This window comes from Pogoniulus pusillus, chromosome 11 (genome assembly GCF_015220805.1).
Source record: "Pogoniulus pusillus isolate bPogPus1 chromosome 11, bPogPus1.pri, whole genome shotgun sequence".
NCBI classification, from domain to species: domain Eukaryota; kingdom Metazoa; phylum Chordata; class Aves; order Piciformes; family Lybiidae; genus Pogoniulus; species Pogoniulus pusillus.
The window spans coordinates 11,346,601-11,364,307 of NC_087274.1; the positions used below are offsets into that span (position 1 = coordinate 11,346,601).

General features: G+C 48.7%; 1 protein-coding gene across 1 annotated transcript in view; it reads left to right on the forward strand.

Moving 5' to 3' along the window:
- Positions 1-17,707, forward strand: part of HID1 (HID1 domain containing) — a 38,079-nt gene that overhangs the window by 15,794 nt on the left and 4,578 nt on the right. Inside the window, exons 4-14 of the mRNA XM_064151076.1 lie at positions 5,618-5,731; positions 7,953-8,059; positions 8,534-8,650; positions 9,866-10,088; positions 10,488-10,544; positions 10,641-10,781; positions 11,164-11,254; positions 11,618-11,769; positions 13,425-13,503; positions 14,291-14,455; positions 16,190-16,417. Of these exons, the coding sequence (XP_064007146.1) occupies positions 5,618-5,731; positions 7,953-8,059; positions 8,534-8,650; positions 9,866-10,088; positions 10,488-10,544; positions 10,641-10,781; positions 11,164-11,254; positions 11,618-11,769; positions 13,425-13,503; positions 14,291-14,455; positions 16,190-16,417 (1,474 nt within the window). The remainder of the gene's footprint in view (positions 1-5,617; positions 5,732-7,952; positions 8,060-8,533; positions 8,651-9,865; positions 10,089-10,487; positions 10,545-10,640; positions 10,782-11,163; positions 11,255-11,617; positions 11,770-13,424; positions 13,504-14,290; positions 14,456-16,189; positions 16,418-17,707) is intronic.

Genomic DNA, 17,707 nt, shown 5'->3' on the forward strand with positions numbered 1-17,707 from the left:
GACTCAGTTCCAATCACTTCAGAAGCTGCTTTCACTCCCTCATAGGCTGCTAGAATCTCTTTCTCAGTTGCAGTGTAATTTGTCTCTGAACCTCTGTAACAACGTCCCCAGAAACCAAGTGGACGACCACGTGTCTCATTTGGAGCTCTCTGCCAAAGACTCCAAGTTGGACCATTGTCACTGGCAGCCGTGTACAGAATGTTTTTAATGTCCGGACCAGATCTCACAGGTCCCAGGCCCACTGCATGGACTACTTCTCGTTTGATCTGATCAAAGGCTGCTTGTTGTTCAGGTCCCCACTCGAAATTGTTTCTCTTACGAGTCACATCGTGCAGAGGTTTGACAATCTGACTGAAACCAGGAATGTGTAGTCTCCAAAATCCCACCACACCAAGAAAAGAAAGTGTGTCCTTCTTACTGGTGGGAACTGCCATGGTAGAGACTTTGTTGATCACATCCTGAGGAATGTAACGGCGACCATCCTGCCACCGCACTCCCAGAAACTGAATTTCTCTGGCAGGTCCTTTGACCTTGTCTCTCTTAATGGCAAAACCTGCTTGCAACAGAATGTCAATGATTTTGTTACCTTTCTCGAAGACTTCCTTAGCAGTTTGGCCCCACACAATGATGTCGTCGATGTACTGGATGTGCTCTGGAGCTTTACCTTTCTCCAGTGCATTGTGGATGACTGAGTGACAGATGGTTGAGCTGTGTTTCCACCCCTGAGGCAAACGATTGAACTGGTACTGGATTCCTCTCCAGGTGAATGCAAACTGAGGCCTGCACTCCTTTGCTATGGGAATAGAGAAGAAAGCATTAGCAATGTCTATGGTTGCATACCACTTAGCCTCCTTCGATTCCAGCTCGTACTGGAGTTCCAGCATGTCCGGCACAGCTGCACTCATGGGTGGCGTCACCTCGTTGAGGGCACGAAAGTCAACTGTCAGTCTCCAGTCGCCCGTAGGTTTGCGCACAGGCCAGATGGGACTGTTGAAAGGTGAATGAGCTTTCTCGATGACAGCCTGACTCTCCAATTGACGAATCAGCTGATGAATGGGCAACAAAGAGTCACGGTTAGTTCTGTACTGCCTATGATGAACAGTTTGAGTTGCAATTGGCACTTCCAGATCCTCTATGTCATGATGTCCCACAACTGCAGATTCATCAGAAAGTTCAGGTCTAATAGACAATTTCAATTTATCATCCTCAATCTCTACAGATGCTATTCCAAAAGCCCATTTATGACCCTTAGGATCTTTGAAACAACCTTGTCTCAAAAAGTCAATTCCCAAAATGCAAGGCGCATCAGGACCAGTTACAATAGTATGTGTCTTCCACTCTTTACCAGTTAAACTTATCTCAGCCTGTATCTTAGTTAACTCTTGAGATCCACCAGTGATTCCAAAAATAGAAATGGACTCTGTCCCTTTACAATTAGATGGTAATAAAGTACACTGAGCACCTGTGTCAACTAAAGCCCTGTATTTCCGAACTCTTGAACTGCCAGGCCACCTAATGAATACATTCCAATAGATTCGGTTCTCTCCACTATCCCTTTCCTCCTCCTGGCTGGAGGCAGGGCACCCCTAATGCTGAACATGGCATGTAGGGTGTACACAATGATTGGTGTTGTTGTGAGAGGAACTGCAACTGTTGGAACAATTGCAGTTGCTCTCGGGAGCTGAAGAAGTGACAGCTACTTTTCGGGCATTATTGCCTCTGTTTCTGCCACTCTGCAGATCCCTGACCCTCTTTGAAAGAGCTGAAGTAGGTTTACCATCCCATTTGTTCATGTTCTCCCCGTATTTGTCACGCAGAAGTATCCACAGTGACGCACGTGATTGCTGCTGTCTGGGTGGAATTTGTCTCCTCCTAGGCTGGAATTGCCTTGCAGGAGGTGGGCGTCTGTTCCTGATGGCAGAAACATTCACCCATTCAGATGATGCAGGAATGGTATCTTTTACCAGATTTTTGAGATCCTCCTTCAGTTCTTTCATGGTATTCTCAAAACCATCTTTCATGCCCTTTATTTCAGAAGTCATAGTTTTTATGGCACAGATTATACCAGAATGTGACAAGCTGTCCTCTATCTGCCTGAGCTGATCAGTGAATTCACCAACAGTGAAAGATCTTCCATTATCACTCCTTGCTAGAAACTTACTGGCCAAGATGTTAGCATAGGATGAAGGAGCAAGCTTAATCAGCTTCTTCATGAGACCTGTTCCCAAAGGAATATCGTCAGGCTCATGAGTGCCATGATCTCCATAAAGCACTTCCTTCACAGCAAACTCCTTCAGAAGCTTAATTCCCTGCTCAACGGTGTTCCACTTCTTGGCAGCCCATGGCAAATCATCTCGGGAAGGATATCTCATAGCCACAGCCAACAGAAGGCGTGTCCACAAGCTAACCCTACCAAGAGGACTTGCCAGGTGTTTGTCCACTCCACTCTCCTTAGTGAGTGGTCCCAGCTGCTTGGCAGACTTGTCTCCTACCTGCAGAGCATTAGCACCAATGCCACGGCATCTCACTAGCCAGCTTAGGATTGGCTCACCTGATTCCCTTGTGTATTCCTTCCTAACTTCCCTGACCTCTCTGAGTGGATCCTTGGAGCCTTGGATGTCATCTTCCTCCTCTTCTTCCTGTTGTTCTGGTGGTGCCGGGCCTAACACAATCTTCCTCATAGCATTCCTAAACTCATTGGAACCATCCTCTCTCCTGGCAGCTAACCTCCCAGCGCTCCTCTCACTTGAGTATTGTTGTCTCAGAACATCTACAAGGTCTCGTAGACTAACTGCCTCCTCTTCCTCCTCTTGCTGCTGATCACCAGAGGTCCCCTGTCTTACATCCTCCTGTGAACCACTCTTTGTCTTAGCTTTTGCCTTAGCAGGTGCCAGAAGGGCCTGAGCAGCAACAGACTTGGATGTGTCTGCTGGAGGGTTTGAATCTTTAGGAGTCAGACCTGAAGCATTTGAATTATTGGAGGTCTGACTTGGAGCATTTGTATCCTTAGGGGTCTGACCTGGAGCTTGTGAGTTCAAATCTGCCTTGCTTTTAACAGGAGGATTTTGGTTCTGGTCTGCTGGCTGGGGGTTCGAATTGGCTGAGCTGGTGTCATTAGGATTTGGACTGACTGGGCTAGCATTACCAGCACTAGTAGTATTATTAGCATTAGTGGGATTGTTTGCCTGTCCTCCTGGGATGCCTGCCAACCCTGACTTGTTTTCATTTTTGCTAGGAACATTCTGATTTTGGGTACCTGTCTGTGCTCCTGAGGCTCCTGCTAAACTCTGACCATTATTTTTGTTTTTGCTATCATTGTTTACGTTAGTGGCGGGAGCACTGGCTGTGTTCCCAGAACCTATAGAGGAGGGTGGAGAGGCTGGCAAGGGGGAAGCCGATAACTGTGTTCCTTTGTTTTGCTGTGAAAGAGACTGCTTCTGAGACACAGAATTTTTCCTAGTTCTTATAGAAGCTGGTTTTGAATTTTTCACCAATAATGCCAAAATTAATATGAATATTAAAATCATAAGAGCCATGATAATGTACAGCAACCCCGCCACAATCTCTTTCCTGTAAAAATCCTTGCATGGACTTGGCATTTCAGTTTGGGGCTGGATGACCCTCATGAGAGCAGTAGATAAAGCAGACTCTCGATTGATTGTAACATTATTGACAAAAACTCTTGTAATATCACTAGTAATATTCTCAGTGACACTAAAACCAGCATAACCAAGAATAAAATCACCCCAGCTCCAGAACATGTTTGAAAGCTTAACTTTAGCCTTCTTAAAAACTACATGAAGCAAGAAATAACCAATTTGATCTTTGATCCAGTTGTACACAAAAAACCAGAAAACAGGCCACACAGCAATCCCCACCAAGTACAATAGCTGCTTGATTAGCTTCATCTTAATTCCCAGAGCTAATTTCCACTCACTGAAATATCTAGCCCCACGTTGGGAAAGCCAATTAAAAAATGTGATGGTTTGGGGGTTACCCCGCCCCCCCCCACACTTTTGAATTTGCCCCAGCTAACTCAGACGGCCTCTGGGAATATAGATGAAGCAATTTATTTACAGCTAGCAGAATTTACAAGCAGCTATTTACAATATATACAGTTATATACAATTATATACAGTTATATACAAAGGATAAACAATACAAAAGCACAACTCCCCTCCCAGAAACCTGAGTCCCCAGGAGGGGCTCTCAAACCACCCCAACACCTCCCCCCGGCCCTCTCAACCTTACCCCAGTTCTCAGGAAGAAGAGAGGTGCAGCCAAGAGGTTAGGGAGCAAGGTTAGTAGGAGCAGGGTTAATGAGATGTGACCAGGTCTAAGGCCAAAGCAAGAGTGAGAAACAAAATGGAGAAAAAGTCTTTCTTCTTCCCAAAGTTCTCAGCGTGACTGTGAGAGAAGTTGACATCAATTGTTTTTCATTTCACTGCCCGTTATCTAGTTCTGTTACCAAAACATTCTAGCTTGCTTCAAACTAGCACACTCAGGTAACAACAGCTTTGCTGTGCTGGTCCATCTGTGGTCTCTGGGCCTGCCCTTACATCCAGGAGCTGATGATGGCAGTCTCTCTGTTGTCACCCAGAGCCACACAGGCCATTATCTCAGTTAGCTGTGATTGAGGAGCCATGTGTTGCATGCAGGCTGATGGAGGCCTGGCTGAGGTAGATAAGCTCCTGCCATTCCTGCTCACTGCCTTTCCTCCCAGCACTGGTGTGAGCAGGGAAGGCCTTCCATCCAGGATGCTCCTTGACAGGCAGGATCTGGCCAGGTTTCCCGTAGCAACGGCTGCAGAAGAGTAGCCATGCATGATTCCAGTGATTGCTTTGAATGTTGGAGATGGCAAAATCCCCTCTGCTGTCATGTTTACCCTGCTATGGGAGGCTGAGGCATCCCCTTGCATGGTGCATGCAGTCTCTTTGCTTCTGTCACTTCCATGCAGTCCCACGTAGGACTCTGTGAGGTTTTGCACTTTATGATTGCAGGCTGACTTCTTCCTACTGCTGTTGCTGCACCACCCAATCACCCTCCTTATTGACTGTAAAACCCCCTTTGTGAATAATTCCCTTTCCTTTTGTCTTCAGTAAGTCAAGCATCTCCACATGGCAAGGTCCAGTGCTGCTCTTCTGTTTCCCCAGCATCTCTAGGCCTTTTCAGTTTGCTGTCATTAAGGAGCTTGTTCCTGTTCAGTTAGCACCATCCTGTAGGAATTTCTTCCTGTCCTGGCTGGGTTTTGTGTGTTTCTCCCCCTTCTGCCTTTGTAATTTCTTGTCTCTCTGCTTGGTCTTGGGGAGTGTATCTTCTAGGATGAGAAGAGATGGCCTCAAGCTACAGGTTTAGGTTGGACATTAGAAAAACCTTCACTGAAAGGGTTCTCAGAGTAACAGGCTTCCCAGGGAGGTGGTTGAATCAGTGTGCCTGGAGATGTTTAAAAGACACAGAGATGTGCTGAGGGACATGTTTTAGCACCAGCCTTGGTAAAGCTGGTGAATGGTTGGACTCAATGATCTTAATGATCAATGATCTGATTCTTTTGCTGTGTCTCTGAGTGCTCTTTGCTCACCCTGGGCTGACAACACTCTTCCACATGTCTCATTTTCAGGGAGATGAAGATGATGAAAATGCCAGGCCTCTGGCTGAGTCACTGCTCCTTGCTGTCGCAGATCTGCTCTTCTGTCCTGACTTCACTGTGCAGAGCCACCGGAGGAGCACGGTGGTGAGTGAACCAGGAGATGATCTGCATAGAGAGGGTCGAGCTGCATGGTGAGGGGTCCCCTGGAAAACCCCAGCATGGCCCTGCAGACCTCCAGGCAGGAAGATATGGAGTTGTTGAGCTTGAACCCACATGCACTGATATCGATCAACAGTTGGGTTCACTGTGTGGTGTTTGTACCTTCTAAACCAGATGTTTTCAGACAGCTGGATGTATCTTTAATGGAGTGACTGATATTTACCCTGTACTGCAGCTCACCCCTCAGGATGGGGGCTTGTGCTGACAAACAGTTGCTCTTCTGTGGTTGCCAGCAGAGCAGAGACCTTTAGCACCTTGTTCCTTCCACTGGCAATTTAGTGCAACCCGGGGCAGGAAGCAGCTGTTTGCCTGATGGCAGGTGCTGTGACTTGAGTGAGGAAATGGTCTTTGTTGTGTCTTTCTGCCTCCTGTCCCTTTTTCTGTTATTGCAGCAAAGACAAATGAGTTCTGATCCTTATGGTAACTCTCTTCAGAGGAGTTCCCTGAAGCAGGGATCTTCTACCATCTGTGCTAATGACAGGTTTTGGTCCGTCTCTCTTTCTGCTCCTACCAGTGATGGGGTTTGACTGCAGTGTAAGAACAGAGAGATTGATAGAGCCACCTCTGTCCTATGGCAAAACAGCTGTGGCCCCAGGGATACAGTTGGTGGTACATAGCTGCTGAAGCAGTGTTAAGTAATGAAGAAGGGCTGGGAGGAAAATGGGCAAAGGAGTTCCAGGAGTGATCCCTACTCTGCTGTGTGTCCTCCTGCTGAAGTCAGCTGAATTATGGCTAGAAACTGGGGCTCCCTGTGTCATTCACAGTGCCTGCACCTGTGTTTTATCACTTAGTTGCCAAGGCTGAGCTCTTTGAATGTGTGGGCACCTGCTTGTTCGAGCCTGGAGAACTGCTGTAGTGATTGCTACTGACAAACTGTCTCCTCTTGGTGCTCACACACGATAGAAGCAGCTTTGTGGATGGGCATTTCTTGCTGTGAAACTTGTGCTTGCCAGGAGATGTTCAAGATTTGATTGTGGAGGGAGATCTTGAGCACTCTAGTCTCAGCAAAAGGTGTTCTTGACAGCAGGTGAGCTCTGGTTCGTTTTAGGAAGTGAGTAGCAAGGCAGGGAAAGCCCAGAGTGTGGAGGAAGCTGCAGTTGCTTCTGTGTCAGAAGTAGCAGCTGTCAACATGCTGGTTTTATGGGAGCCATGGCTGGGGGGGGGGGTTGCATCTTGGCTACCTTCAAACCCTGCTGTCCTGAGATCAGGGTCTTCATGGGGGGAGGTTTTGCAGTAGAACCTAGAGTAACAGTCCTCTTGTCTGCTTTCCCCAAGTGCAGAGGAAGACAAGGAGGAGAATTTGCTTAATTAAACCCCAGAAAAGAGACAGACAAAGTGCACCAACTGCCCTTGATGCAAATGCAGTCATCTAGGCCCTTGCTCCTGTTTTTTGCTGGAGGGTCAGCAGGTGGTTTTCTTTATCTCTGCAAAGCTGCTTTAACTCTGCCTGACCATGACAAAGAAGGGCAAACTGCTGTGGTTCATCTGCTCCAGGTTGCAAAGCAAGAGTCTGGGAGTCCTGCCAGCAGCTGCCAAGGGACGGGGAGGTTTCTCACTAGGAGAAAGAGCATATTGCAGTCACCTTCTTGCTTTACCCTCTGAAAAAAAAAGCAAATCACAGCTATATTTACTTTTATTTTAAATGAGAGTTAATTTGCTGCTTCTCCTGCCCTTGGGATGCTGCACTGAAGTCACCATTGTGTGGGTGATGTGCTCTGAAAGAACCAGCATCAAACAAGTCTGAGCTCCTGTGTGATGCTCCGCACCTGCAGGGGAAAGCCCTGACCTGGGCTGTGTTTTGTGAGATGTGGAGGAAGGGAAGAGGAGATGGTGATGCATCCAGCAGTGAGAAAAGAATGTGTTTTGCATCCTTTGGCAGTGGTGACCCTTCCAGGTGGAGCTGGCTAGCATTGCACCTTAGCATGCTAGAGGGAGGGTCTCATTCTGCATGGTGCTTAGTAACAACTGAAGGTGAGAGACCCTCTGTCAGAGGTGCTCCCTGGGTAGGGCTGAGAGTTTGGATGCTTCCCTGCTGTTTTTCCTTTGCTGTTGCTTAAAGAGATCAGCTGAATTACCCTGAGTACCATAAGTGCTGTCAACTCTTGCTCCTGCCTTCTGTGCTCCAACCTCTTCTTCCTCCCCACAGGACACAGCAGAAGATATCCACTCCATTGACAGCTGTGAGTACATTTGGGAGGCAGGAGTGGGCTTTGCCCATTCTCCACAGCCTAACTACATCCATGACTTGAATAGGTAAGAGGCTCTGCAAAGGCAGGACGGAGAGAAACTGGGCTCAGGAAGAGGGAGTGTGGGGAAGATGGTCTTTCCTTGTCTTGTCTGTATTTCCCAAGGGGCTCTTTGATTGCTCCTTTCTGAGCTAACAGAACTGGCAACATGGTTAAAAAAGCAAACAAGCAAACCAAGCAGCTGACTTTTTGTAGTATGATATGGCAGTCAGAGTGTCTGCAACAGGAGCTGGCAGAACCTTGCTGCTTTGAAAACATCTGGGAGCTCTGCTTTGTATTTGTCTTTCATAAAGCAGCAGTTCTGCTGAGCTTTGTGCCAGTCGTATTGCTTATGAGATGCAATGAGCTTAGTCCCATATAGGGAGGACTTTCTAGATGGGGCTGAGCCTTCCTCAGGTCGTCTTGTCGTGATTGTACCTCCTGCATCTAGTTCCTGCTCCTGAATAGCTACAGACCTTGGTTTCTTCTTTCCACTTTTCAGGACAGAGCTGCTTAAGCTGCTGCTGACCTGTTTCTCTGAGGCCATGTATCTGCCTCCATCCTCAGACAGCAGCAACACCAACCCCTGGGTGCAGTTTTTCTGCTCTACAGAGAACAGGTGAGGAGTGGGGAACTGGATGCCAGTGGGAGAAATACCTTCAGATCTCTTCCCTGGAGCATGTTGGTAATAAGGGATCAAGGATTTTGTCAACTCCAGCATGTTAGGGGCTCTTGTCCTTTTTGTTTGTCCCTGTCTTGCATATGCCCTGTTAGCATCTCTGCTTAGTGACAGGTGTTCCTCAGCAGCTGAAGGAGGAGCTGAGCGTAGTTCTCACTGAGTTTGATGCAGGACTGATCCCTGTCCTGTGGGAAACGGCAGATCCTGTTCCTTGCTGCGGAGCCGGTTCCCCGGTGGGGCTGCTGGCGTGGCCTTGCGCTGAATGGTCTGTGGTGGTGAATGCTGCCCTCTAGTGACATTTTCTCTTCTAGGACTTGGAGCTCCTCGGGTGACAATTGCCCCTCTTGGTGCACAGAGGCCTGGCTGAAGGCAGCTTTGTCTTTCCAGAGTCTCCAATGCTTTGAGATCCTTCCACTTTTTTTGCATTGCTGAACAGGATTTCTCTGGGAGGCCACGTGACCTTTTTTTCTCCTCCCTTTCCCTCTTAGCTGTATTCCAGGAGATGAGCTGGAAGCTGGAGGTCAGCTCTTCTCTCTAGGCTGTTCAGTTGTGAGACACTGTCACAGATTAAAGATGATTGTGTTTAGTACTGATTTGAGTACTGGGGTTTGGGCCCAGAGAAGGGCAACAAAGATAGTGAGGAGTTGTGAGAACAGGTCTGGTGAGGAGCAACTGAGGGAACTGGGATTGTTTAGTCTGGAGGAGAGGAGGCTTGAGGTGAGACCTTCTTGCTCTCTACAGCTCCCTGAAAGGAGGCTGAAGACAGGTTGGGGTTGGTCTCTTCTCCCAGGTAATAAGTGATTAAGATGAGAGTAAACAGCATCAGGATGCACCAGAGGAGGCTTAGGTTGGGCATTACAAGAAGCTTCTTCACTTGAAAGGGTTCTCAAACAGTGGAATAGGCTGCCCAGGGAGGCAATTGAGTCCCCATCCCTGGAGATGTTTAAACCCTGCAGAGATGTGGTGCTGAGGGACATGGTTCAGCACCAGCCTTGGTAGAATTAGAGTAGTTGGACTTGATGATCTTAAAGGTCTTTTTTCAACCAAAATAGTTCTATGACCCCAAACTCTTGGGGAGGGAGATTCCTGTCCTTCTCCGAGGCAACAGTTTGTGTGTCCTATTTCTGCCTCCTGACAATGTTTTCTTCTCCCCAGACATGCTCTGCCACTCTTCACCTCCCTCCTGAATGTTGTCTGTGCCTATGACCCAGTGGGCTATGGCATCCCTTACAATCACCTGCTCTTCTCTGACTACCGTGAACCACTGGTGGAGGAAGCAGCCCAGGTGCTGATTGTCACTTTGGACTATGACAGCTCCACCAGCTCAAGTCCCACTGTGGATGGCACGACCACTGGAACAGCCATGGATGATGTGGATGTGAGTGATGCTGGGATCTGTATTTGCTGCTCTCCTGACCTCTCTATGGTTCTCTTGCACCAGCTTGTGTTGAATGTGGACCTGTAGGACTCAGCACCACTCCTTTCCTTGCGGGCTGCTGTCTCTGGTCCAGTCCTGCTTCTTTCCTGGAGGTCCCTAAACAGCTGTAGATGTCCAAACTGCTGGGTTTTGGTCACTGACTTGAATCAGGAACATAGAAGGCAAGAGCCCCTAATTTCACTCTTCCCTGAGGTGCTCTGTCTCCTGGTGTTTAAAATTGGATCATTCAGAGAGGAAAGCTGAAGTGGGGAGACATCAGCCCCCAGAGCCAATGGTTACCCTTTGACTCCCTGAGTGAACTTTGCTACCAGTAAACGTTTAACTGTTGTTCTTTGGCAGCCTCCTGGACCAGACAATCTGTTTGTGAATTACCTCTCAAGAATACACCGAGAGGAGGTAAGGTGCCCTTGTCCTGAACTATTTCCTTTCTGATTTCATGCTGACTGCATGAGCCCTGGGCCCACCACAAACTCTTTCCTGCTCTCTTGGCAGGATTTCCAGTTCATCCTCAAAGGAGTGGCCCGCTTGTTATCAAACCCACTGGTCCAGACCTACCTGCCAAACTCTGCCAAGAAGATCCAATTCCATCAAGAACTCCTTGTCCTCTTCTGGAAACTCTGTGACTTTAACAAGGTGTGGATCTGCTTCTTGCTGAGCTTTGCCCCATCTTGCATGTTGCCCAGAGGCTTGTGGGGCTGTGACTGATCCAAGCCCTGATGAAGAGCTGTGGGCAGATTGCAATGATTCTGTTGTACACTGGTCAGCAGCACAAGCCGGCTAGGTGTGCTGGGGAGGTGGTCTGGTTCTTGTGAGCGAGGTAGCAGCTCCTGAGAGTCAGAGTTTGGGGCAAATGCAGGAGCACAATAACAATGGAGTTGAAGAGCTGCTCCACACACCAGGCTTCTGACATTCCTCAGAGACTAATTATCTTGAGGCTACCTGGCCTGAATCCTCCAGGATGGTGCAGGAAACCAAATATGCTTGTGATTGTCTGAAGTCCTCCCCTTTCTTCCAGAAATTCCTCTTCTTTGTGCTGAAGAGCAGTGATGTTCTGGACATCCTTGTCCCCATCTTGTATTTTCTCAATGATGCCAGAGCGGACCAGTGTAAGTTGGCTGTTTCAGTATCTGGGATTATCTGTGCTTGGCACTTGAGCTATAGAATGGTTTTAAGATGCTTCTTGCCTACCACTGAGATATGATAACATTTTGACTGCCTGTTCCTGGCTTTCTGGAAGCATGGAGAAAACTGATCTGTCCGAGGCTTTAACGCTGTTCTGGCCTGTGGATGTGCTTGTGGAGGACACTGGAGTGAGCTCTGTGTGGGGTCTCTTATCAGAATGAGCTGGTCTGTGCTTTTTTTCTTTCAGTCCTATAATATCTCTCCTCACTGCTCTTCTGACTTGGGGATTCCAGTGGCCTCACTCTAACCTGAGGTTTGTTGGGTGGTGGTTGTTTTTTCCCCTGCAGCACGAGTGGGCTTGATGCACATTGGGGTCTTTATTCTCCTGCTTCTCAGTGGGGAGCGCAACTTTGGGGTCCGACTGAACAAGCCCTATTCTGTACGAGTGCCTATGGACATCCCTGTCTTCACAGGGACACATGCAGACCTGCTCATCGTAGTGAGTACAGCTCCTGCAGCTCCTTTCTATCCCTCCTAAACTCATCTTTCATACCTCCACAAATTATTGTCCTTCCTCCCCTGATACATGCTCATCCTTTCTAGATTGCCAGCCCCCTGAGGAGCTGGGATCTGTCCAAGCACTGGTGGGTGCATGCTGTTAACCTGAGTTGATATGTCTGGTGGGGTGCAGATGCACAAGATGTAAATGATGCCACCTCTAGGAGATGATCCTAAAGAACAGGATCCTGGCTGGTGCTGGTCTGGCATCTGAAGGATGCTGAGACTGGTGGCATGAGTGGAATGGGTGTGTGGTCTCTATTAGACATGATTGCAGGTGCTGGAGCAGGTCCAAAGAAGGTCAGTAAAGCTAGTGAAGGGTTTAGAGAACAAGTCCTCTGAGGAATAGCTGGGGGAACTGGGGTTCCTGGACAAAAAGAGGCTGAGGGGAGACCTTCTCACTCTCTATGACTCGCTGAAAGGAGGTTGGAGCAAAGTGAGTTTGGATTTGTTCTCTCAAGCAGCAAGTGACAGGACAAGAGGAAATGACCTTAGGTCATGCTATGGGATGTTTAGGTTGGACATGAGAGCAGTCTCTTCGCTGGAGAGCTGTCAAACCTTGGAACAGCCTCCCTAGGGAAGTGGTTGAATCATCATCCCTGGAAGGATTTAAAAGATACAGAGATGTGGTGCTGAAGGATGTGGTTTAGCAGCAAGCTTGGTAGTGTTGAGCTAAGGGTTAGACTTGATCTTAAAGGTCCTTTCCAGCCAAAACAATTCTGTGATTCTAAGGCAGGAGGTGTGACTGCATTGCTGTCCCTGTCCCAGGTAGCAATTGCTGTGTGGAGCATGTCAGCTCAGTACTACCAAGCTCAACCCCACAGCTTGGGGTTGCTGCAAGGTTTTGTTCTCCTATCAGACTGTAGCGTTTAGGGCACAGCACTGCCTGCCAAGAGCTGTGCATTTCACAGTACCAGCCTCAGGTTCCCCTTCTGGCATATTAGTGTTTGTTCACCAGAGAAGACTCTCTCAGCAGCTTCCAAAAGGAGATTCCCATTAAAGGGAGCAGGAGGAAATGTGCCCATCCAGAGTGTTCTTGGTGCTCTGCGTTTTCCTATTGCATTTCATTAACTTTGGATCATTTTCATTATGCTGCAGGTCTTCTCTACAAGCATACCAGCTAGAGGTGGGAATATCTGAACTGGTTGTGAAGCAGTTGAGTCTTTCCATGGCTGAGGGTATAGCTATGAAAAGTAGGACAAGCATTTGAGTGTGAAACGATCAGTTCTGTGGTGTTTCAAGCAGCTATCATTAGGGTTCAGAGTGAAAATCCATTGGAGGTGGAGGTGTTCCTCACTTCCTGGTAGTTTATTTTCTGTCTCGGGCTGCCTGTGGGTTTTGGAAGAGCTCAGAGTCAGTTTCTGTTTGCAGTGTTGTGGAGCCCTAATCACATCCCCAAAGAATTCCTTGTGCTCCTGGAGCGCGAGGCTGCAGCCAGAGCAGCCTTCCCCACCTGTGTAATTGTGCAGTGTGCAGGGCCCTGCCTAGGCAGGAATGGTGTCAGGAAGTGATTAGTGTGGGGGTGGCACTGGTTTTGGTTGAGAGGGAGCTTTCAGTAAGGTGCTGCCTTGCTCAAGAATTCCTTCCTCACTACAGGTCTTTCACAAGATCATAACCAGCGGGCACCAGCGGCTGCAGCCTCTCTTTGACTGCCTGCTGACCATCGTTGTGAACGGTGAGCATTGTGTGAAACCACAAGACAGAGGGGACAGCTCTGGCTGCTCTTCCTCCCCTCTCCCTACTCTCCTACCTCTACCCCCTAGCCTTGACCAGTGCTGCTGGAAATGGATCCTTTCGAGTCTGTACTGTCTCCCTACACTTTTACCTCAACCCCCTAACCTTGACCAGTGCTGCTGGAAATGGATCCTTTCGAGTCTGTGCTGTCTCCCTACACTTTTACCTCAACCCCCTAACCTTGACCAGTGCTGCTGGAAATGGATCCTTTTGAGTCCGTGCTGCAGGTGCCAGCTGCAGATTGGACCTGCCTGTGCTGCAGGTGCCAGCTGCAGATTGGACCTTTTCTCTGAGCGTAGTCAAATGAAACAGCAGAGTCCCTGGAGCCCTTCTGGGGCAGCAGAGAGACATGTGCCAGAAGGCCTGGTGAAGATGGTTGGCACTGCTATCCCTTTCCAGCAGGGAGTGCCACCTCCCCATGGTGGCAGTGGCTTCCCGTGAGCTTAGTGAGTGCACAGGTGGTGCAAGCTGTGTAAAAGTGATATCAGAGCTGATGTTACTGCACAAGACCCCTGGCAGCAGAAGTGCCTGGTTTTGTTAGGCAGTATCTCCATTTCATCTCTATGTTTGAAAATGCTTCTGTGGAACCCTGCTGGGCTCAGCTGTGCCATGAGGCTTTCCCAGAAATACAGGATGGGAAGGTGGTAAAAGCAACTTTTTTAGTGGTGTGTTTAAGTGAAAAAATAAACCTCTAGGCTCTTTCCAGTTTTCATGTTTGCCTTTCACAGTGTCTCCTTACCTGAAGTCTCTCTCCATGGTGGCTGCTAACAAGTTGCTACATCTCCTGGAGGCTTTTTCCACCACCTGGTTCCTGTTCTCTGCTGTCCAGAACCACCATCTTGTTTTCTTCTTGTTGGAAGTTTTCAACAACATCATTCAGTACCAGTTTGATGGTAAGAGACTTTCTGCTATCTTTAGTGGCTTTGCACTGGTTTAGTCCAAGAGCAACTGAGATGGAAATTCAGAGAAAGTCCAAACAGATGAGAGAAAGGAAGTGTAGATACCAGCTGTGTGGAGACTTGCCTAGGATTGAGAAGTTGAGTTAGTAGGTAAACAGTGTTGTGTCCTGTCCCAGGCAGGTTGGATTAGGGCTAAATGAGATGGCAGCTAATTATCAGCATAATCTCAGCTTTCTGTAGACCAGAAGATGAGATGGTCAAGAGGAAGTGCAAGTGTGTAGTGCTAAAGTTGTGATGGGCTGGAGGTCGCTGTGAACCTCATCGTGTTGTGCAGCAGTGTAGGTGAGGGACAGAACAACTTCTATCTCCTTGAATGTTTAGAAGTGCCTCTCAGTTCTACTCTGGCAGGTCACTGGAGCTGAAGATCAAACAGCTCCATCCAGACAAAAGTTACAGCACTTTCCACCTTTCCAGGCCTCACCCTGTGCTTTGAGAGCCTTTTACCTCAAGGAAACAATCAAGAGATCTACCTTAACCTGCTTAAAACTTCATGTTTTGCTTTCAAACTGCAAAGCAGGAGTGTCCATTCTGCTTCCCTCTTGGAGAACATGCGAGTGGTGGTTGCCAGATCCTGCAGCAGCCTTTATGGCTGTGATTTGTGTGTTTTAGGGGATGGTTTCATTCTCTTCTTTGCCACCTTGCAAACACCAACAGTTCTGACCTTTCAGCTTCGGTGTTCCAAGCCTGTTTCTCCTCAGATGGAATGCCCCTGATTTGTCTTGTGAGGTCTTTGGAAGGCAGAGGAATGTTGACTCTTGGCTAGCAACCTTTCCTTCCAAAACAGGTGCTGAGATGTGGCTTAAACTGTGCCTTTTCTGTTGTTGGAATGCCAGTTTCTGAGCCACTTCTTGTCAGGATTTCTCTAGCTTTCCTGTACTGTTTTGTGGTGGATAAGAGGCTATCAAGCTCTGCTCTTTCCTCTCATGCCCCTGCCTTTCTGGGTGATAGCACAGCCCTCTGAACGTGTGGGGTATCCCTTGAGCTGTGCTGCATTGACAGAGCTCTTTGAGTCTTACCTCTTTGCTCTTTTCATTGCTGTTGTGGCCAAGAGGGACAGTGGGATCCTGGGGTGCATTAAGAGAAGTGTGTCCAGCAGATTCGAGGGGGAGGAGAACCTCTCTTGCTCTGCCGTGGTGAGACTTCATCTTGTGTACTGTGTTCAGTTTTGGGCTCCCTGGTTTAAGAGGGACAGGGATCTGCTGGAGAGTGTTCAAGGGAGGGCTATGAGGATGATTAGAGGACTGGAACACTCCCTGATGAGGAGATGCTGAGGGACCTGGGGCTGTTTAGTCTGGAGAGAGAATACGGAAAGGGGATTTAATAAGTATTTATGAATATCTGAGGCCTGGGGTTCAGGAGAGGGGGACAGGCTCTGCTCACTTGCTCCCTGGGATAGGACAAGAAGCAATGGATGGAAGCTGCAACACAGGAGGTTCCAGCTCAACACAAAGGGGAACTTCTTTACTGTAAGAGTCCCAGAGCACTGGAACAGGCTCCCCAGAGAGGTTGTGGAGCCTCCTCCTTTGGAGCCTTTTAAGGTCTGTCTGGATGTGTTCCTGTGTGACCTGAGCTAGATTTTATGGTCCTGCTCTGGCACGGGGGGTTGGACTCGATGATCTCTTTGGGTCCCTTCCAACCCCTGACATCCTGTGGTCCTCTGATTCCCAGGGAACTCCAATCTGGTCTACGCCGTGATCCGCAAGCGGAATGTCTTTCACCAGCTGGCCAACTTGCCCACGGACTCCCAGGCCATCCAGAAGGGGCTGCAGCGCAAGAAGAAGACTCCTGAGCCCATTTCTCGCACCAACTCCCAGGATGGGGTCTCCATGGAAGGGTCACGTCCTGCTGCCCCTGCTGAACCAGGGACTCTGAAAACAAGTCTGGTGGCTACTCCAGGTCAGCTCTAGTTTAGCTTTCACAGAATTATTGAGGCTGGAATAGACCTCTGAGATCATCAAGTCCAGCCTATGACCTAACACCACCACATCAACTGGACCATAGCACTAAGTGCCACATCCAGTCTTTCCTTAAGTGCCTCCAGGAGCAGTAACTCCACCACCTTCCTGGGCAGTCCATTCCAGTGTCTAATTCCCCTTTTCTGTGAGGAAGTGCTTCCTAACATCCAACCTAACCCTCCCCTGGCACAGTTTCAGGCCATGCCCTCTCATCTTAGCACGAGTTGTCTGGGAGAAGAGCCTGACCCTGCACCTTACTACAGCTTCCCTTCAGGTAGTTGTAGAGTGTGATAAGGTCCACCCTAAGGCTCCTCTTCTCCAGGCTAAGTATCCCCAGCTCCCTCAGCCTCTCTTCATCACACTTTCCCTCTAGTCCTTTCCCCAGTCTTGCTGCTCTCCTCTGGACCCACTCCAGCACCTCAATATCTCTCTTGCAGTGAGAGGCCCAGAACTGCACACAGAATTCGAGGTGAGGCCTCACCAGTGCCATGTACAGGTGCAGAATGACATCCCTAGTTCTGCTGGCCACACTACGCCTGATGCAAGCCAAGATGCCATTGGCCTTCTGTGCCAACTGGGCACACTGCTGGCTCATGTTCAGCTGTCATCCAGCACTCCCAGGTCCTTCTCTTTCCAGCCACTCATCCCCCAGTTTGCAGCACTGCATGGGATTATTGTGGCCAGAGTGTAGGACCTTGCACTTGGCCTTGTTTAACCTCATCCCATTGGCCTCAGCCCATCGACCCAGCCTGTCCAGGGCCCTTTGAAGTGTCTTTGTGACAGCAGAGAGGTTTGTTTTCTGAGCGAGATACAGGATGGACTCACCCTTTCACAGGGTGTGGGAGAGATTAGGAGTTTACGTCTGTGAGTGATTTGCTGCCTTCCAGTCTGAGTTTGCCCAAGCTGATCACAAGCAAGTCAAAGTAAATGGCCTTGAGTTTCTCTTCTCTCGGACTTGATGTCCATGTGGACACTAAGTTATCTCAGTGGAACTTTATCTGTGTGAACCTGCGTTCCTCTTACACCAGGTAGCTTTTTCCTAGAGGCAAACTCTTTTGGGGTAGTGGAATCACAGCTAGATCTTGCTTTTCCTCCTTTGGAGGCTTTCAAAACCTGCTTGGATGCCTTCTTGTGCAGCCTTCCCTAGGTGATTCTACTTTGTCAGGGGGTTGGACTTGATGATCTCTGGGTGTCCCTTCCAACCCCTGCCATTCTGTGCTTCTCCCCTTGG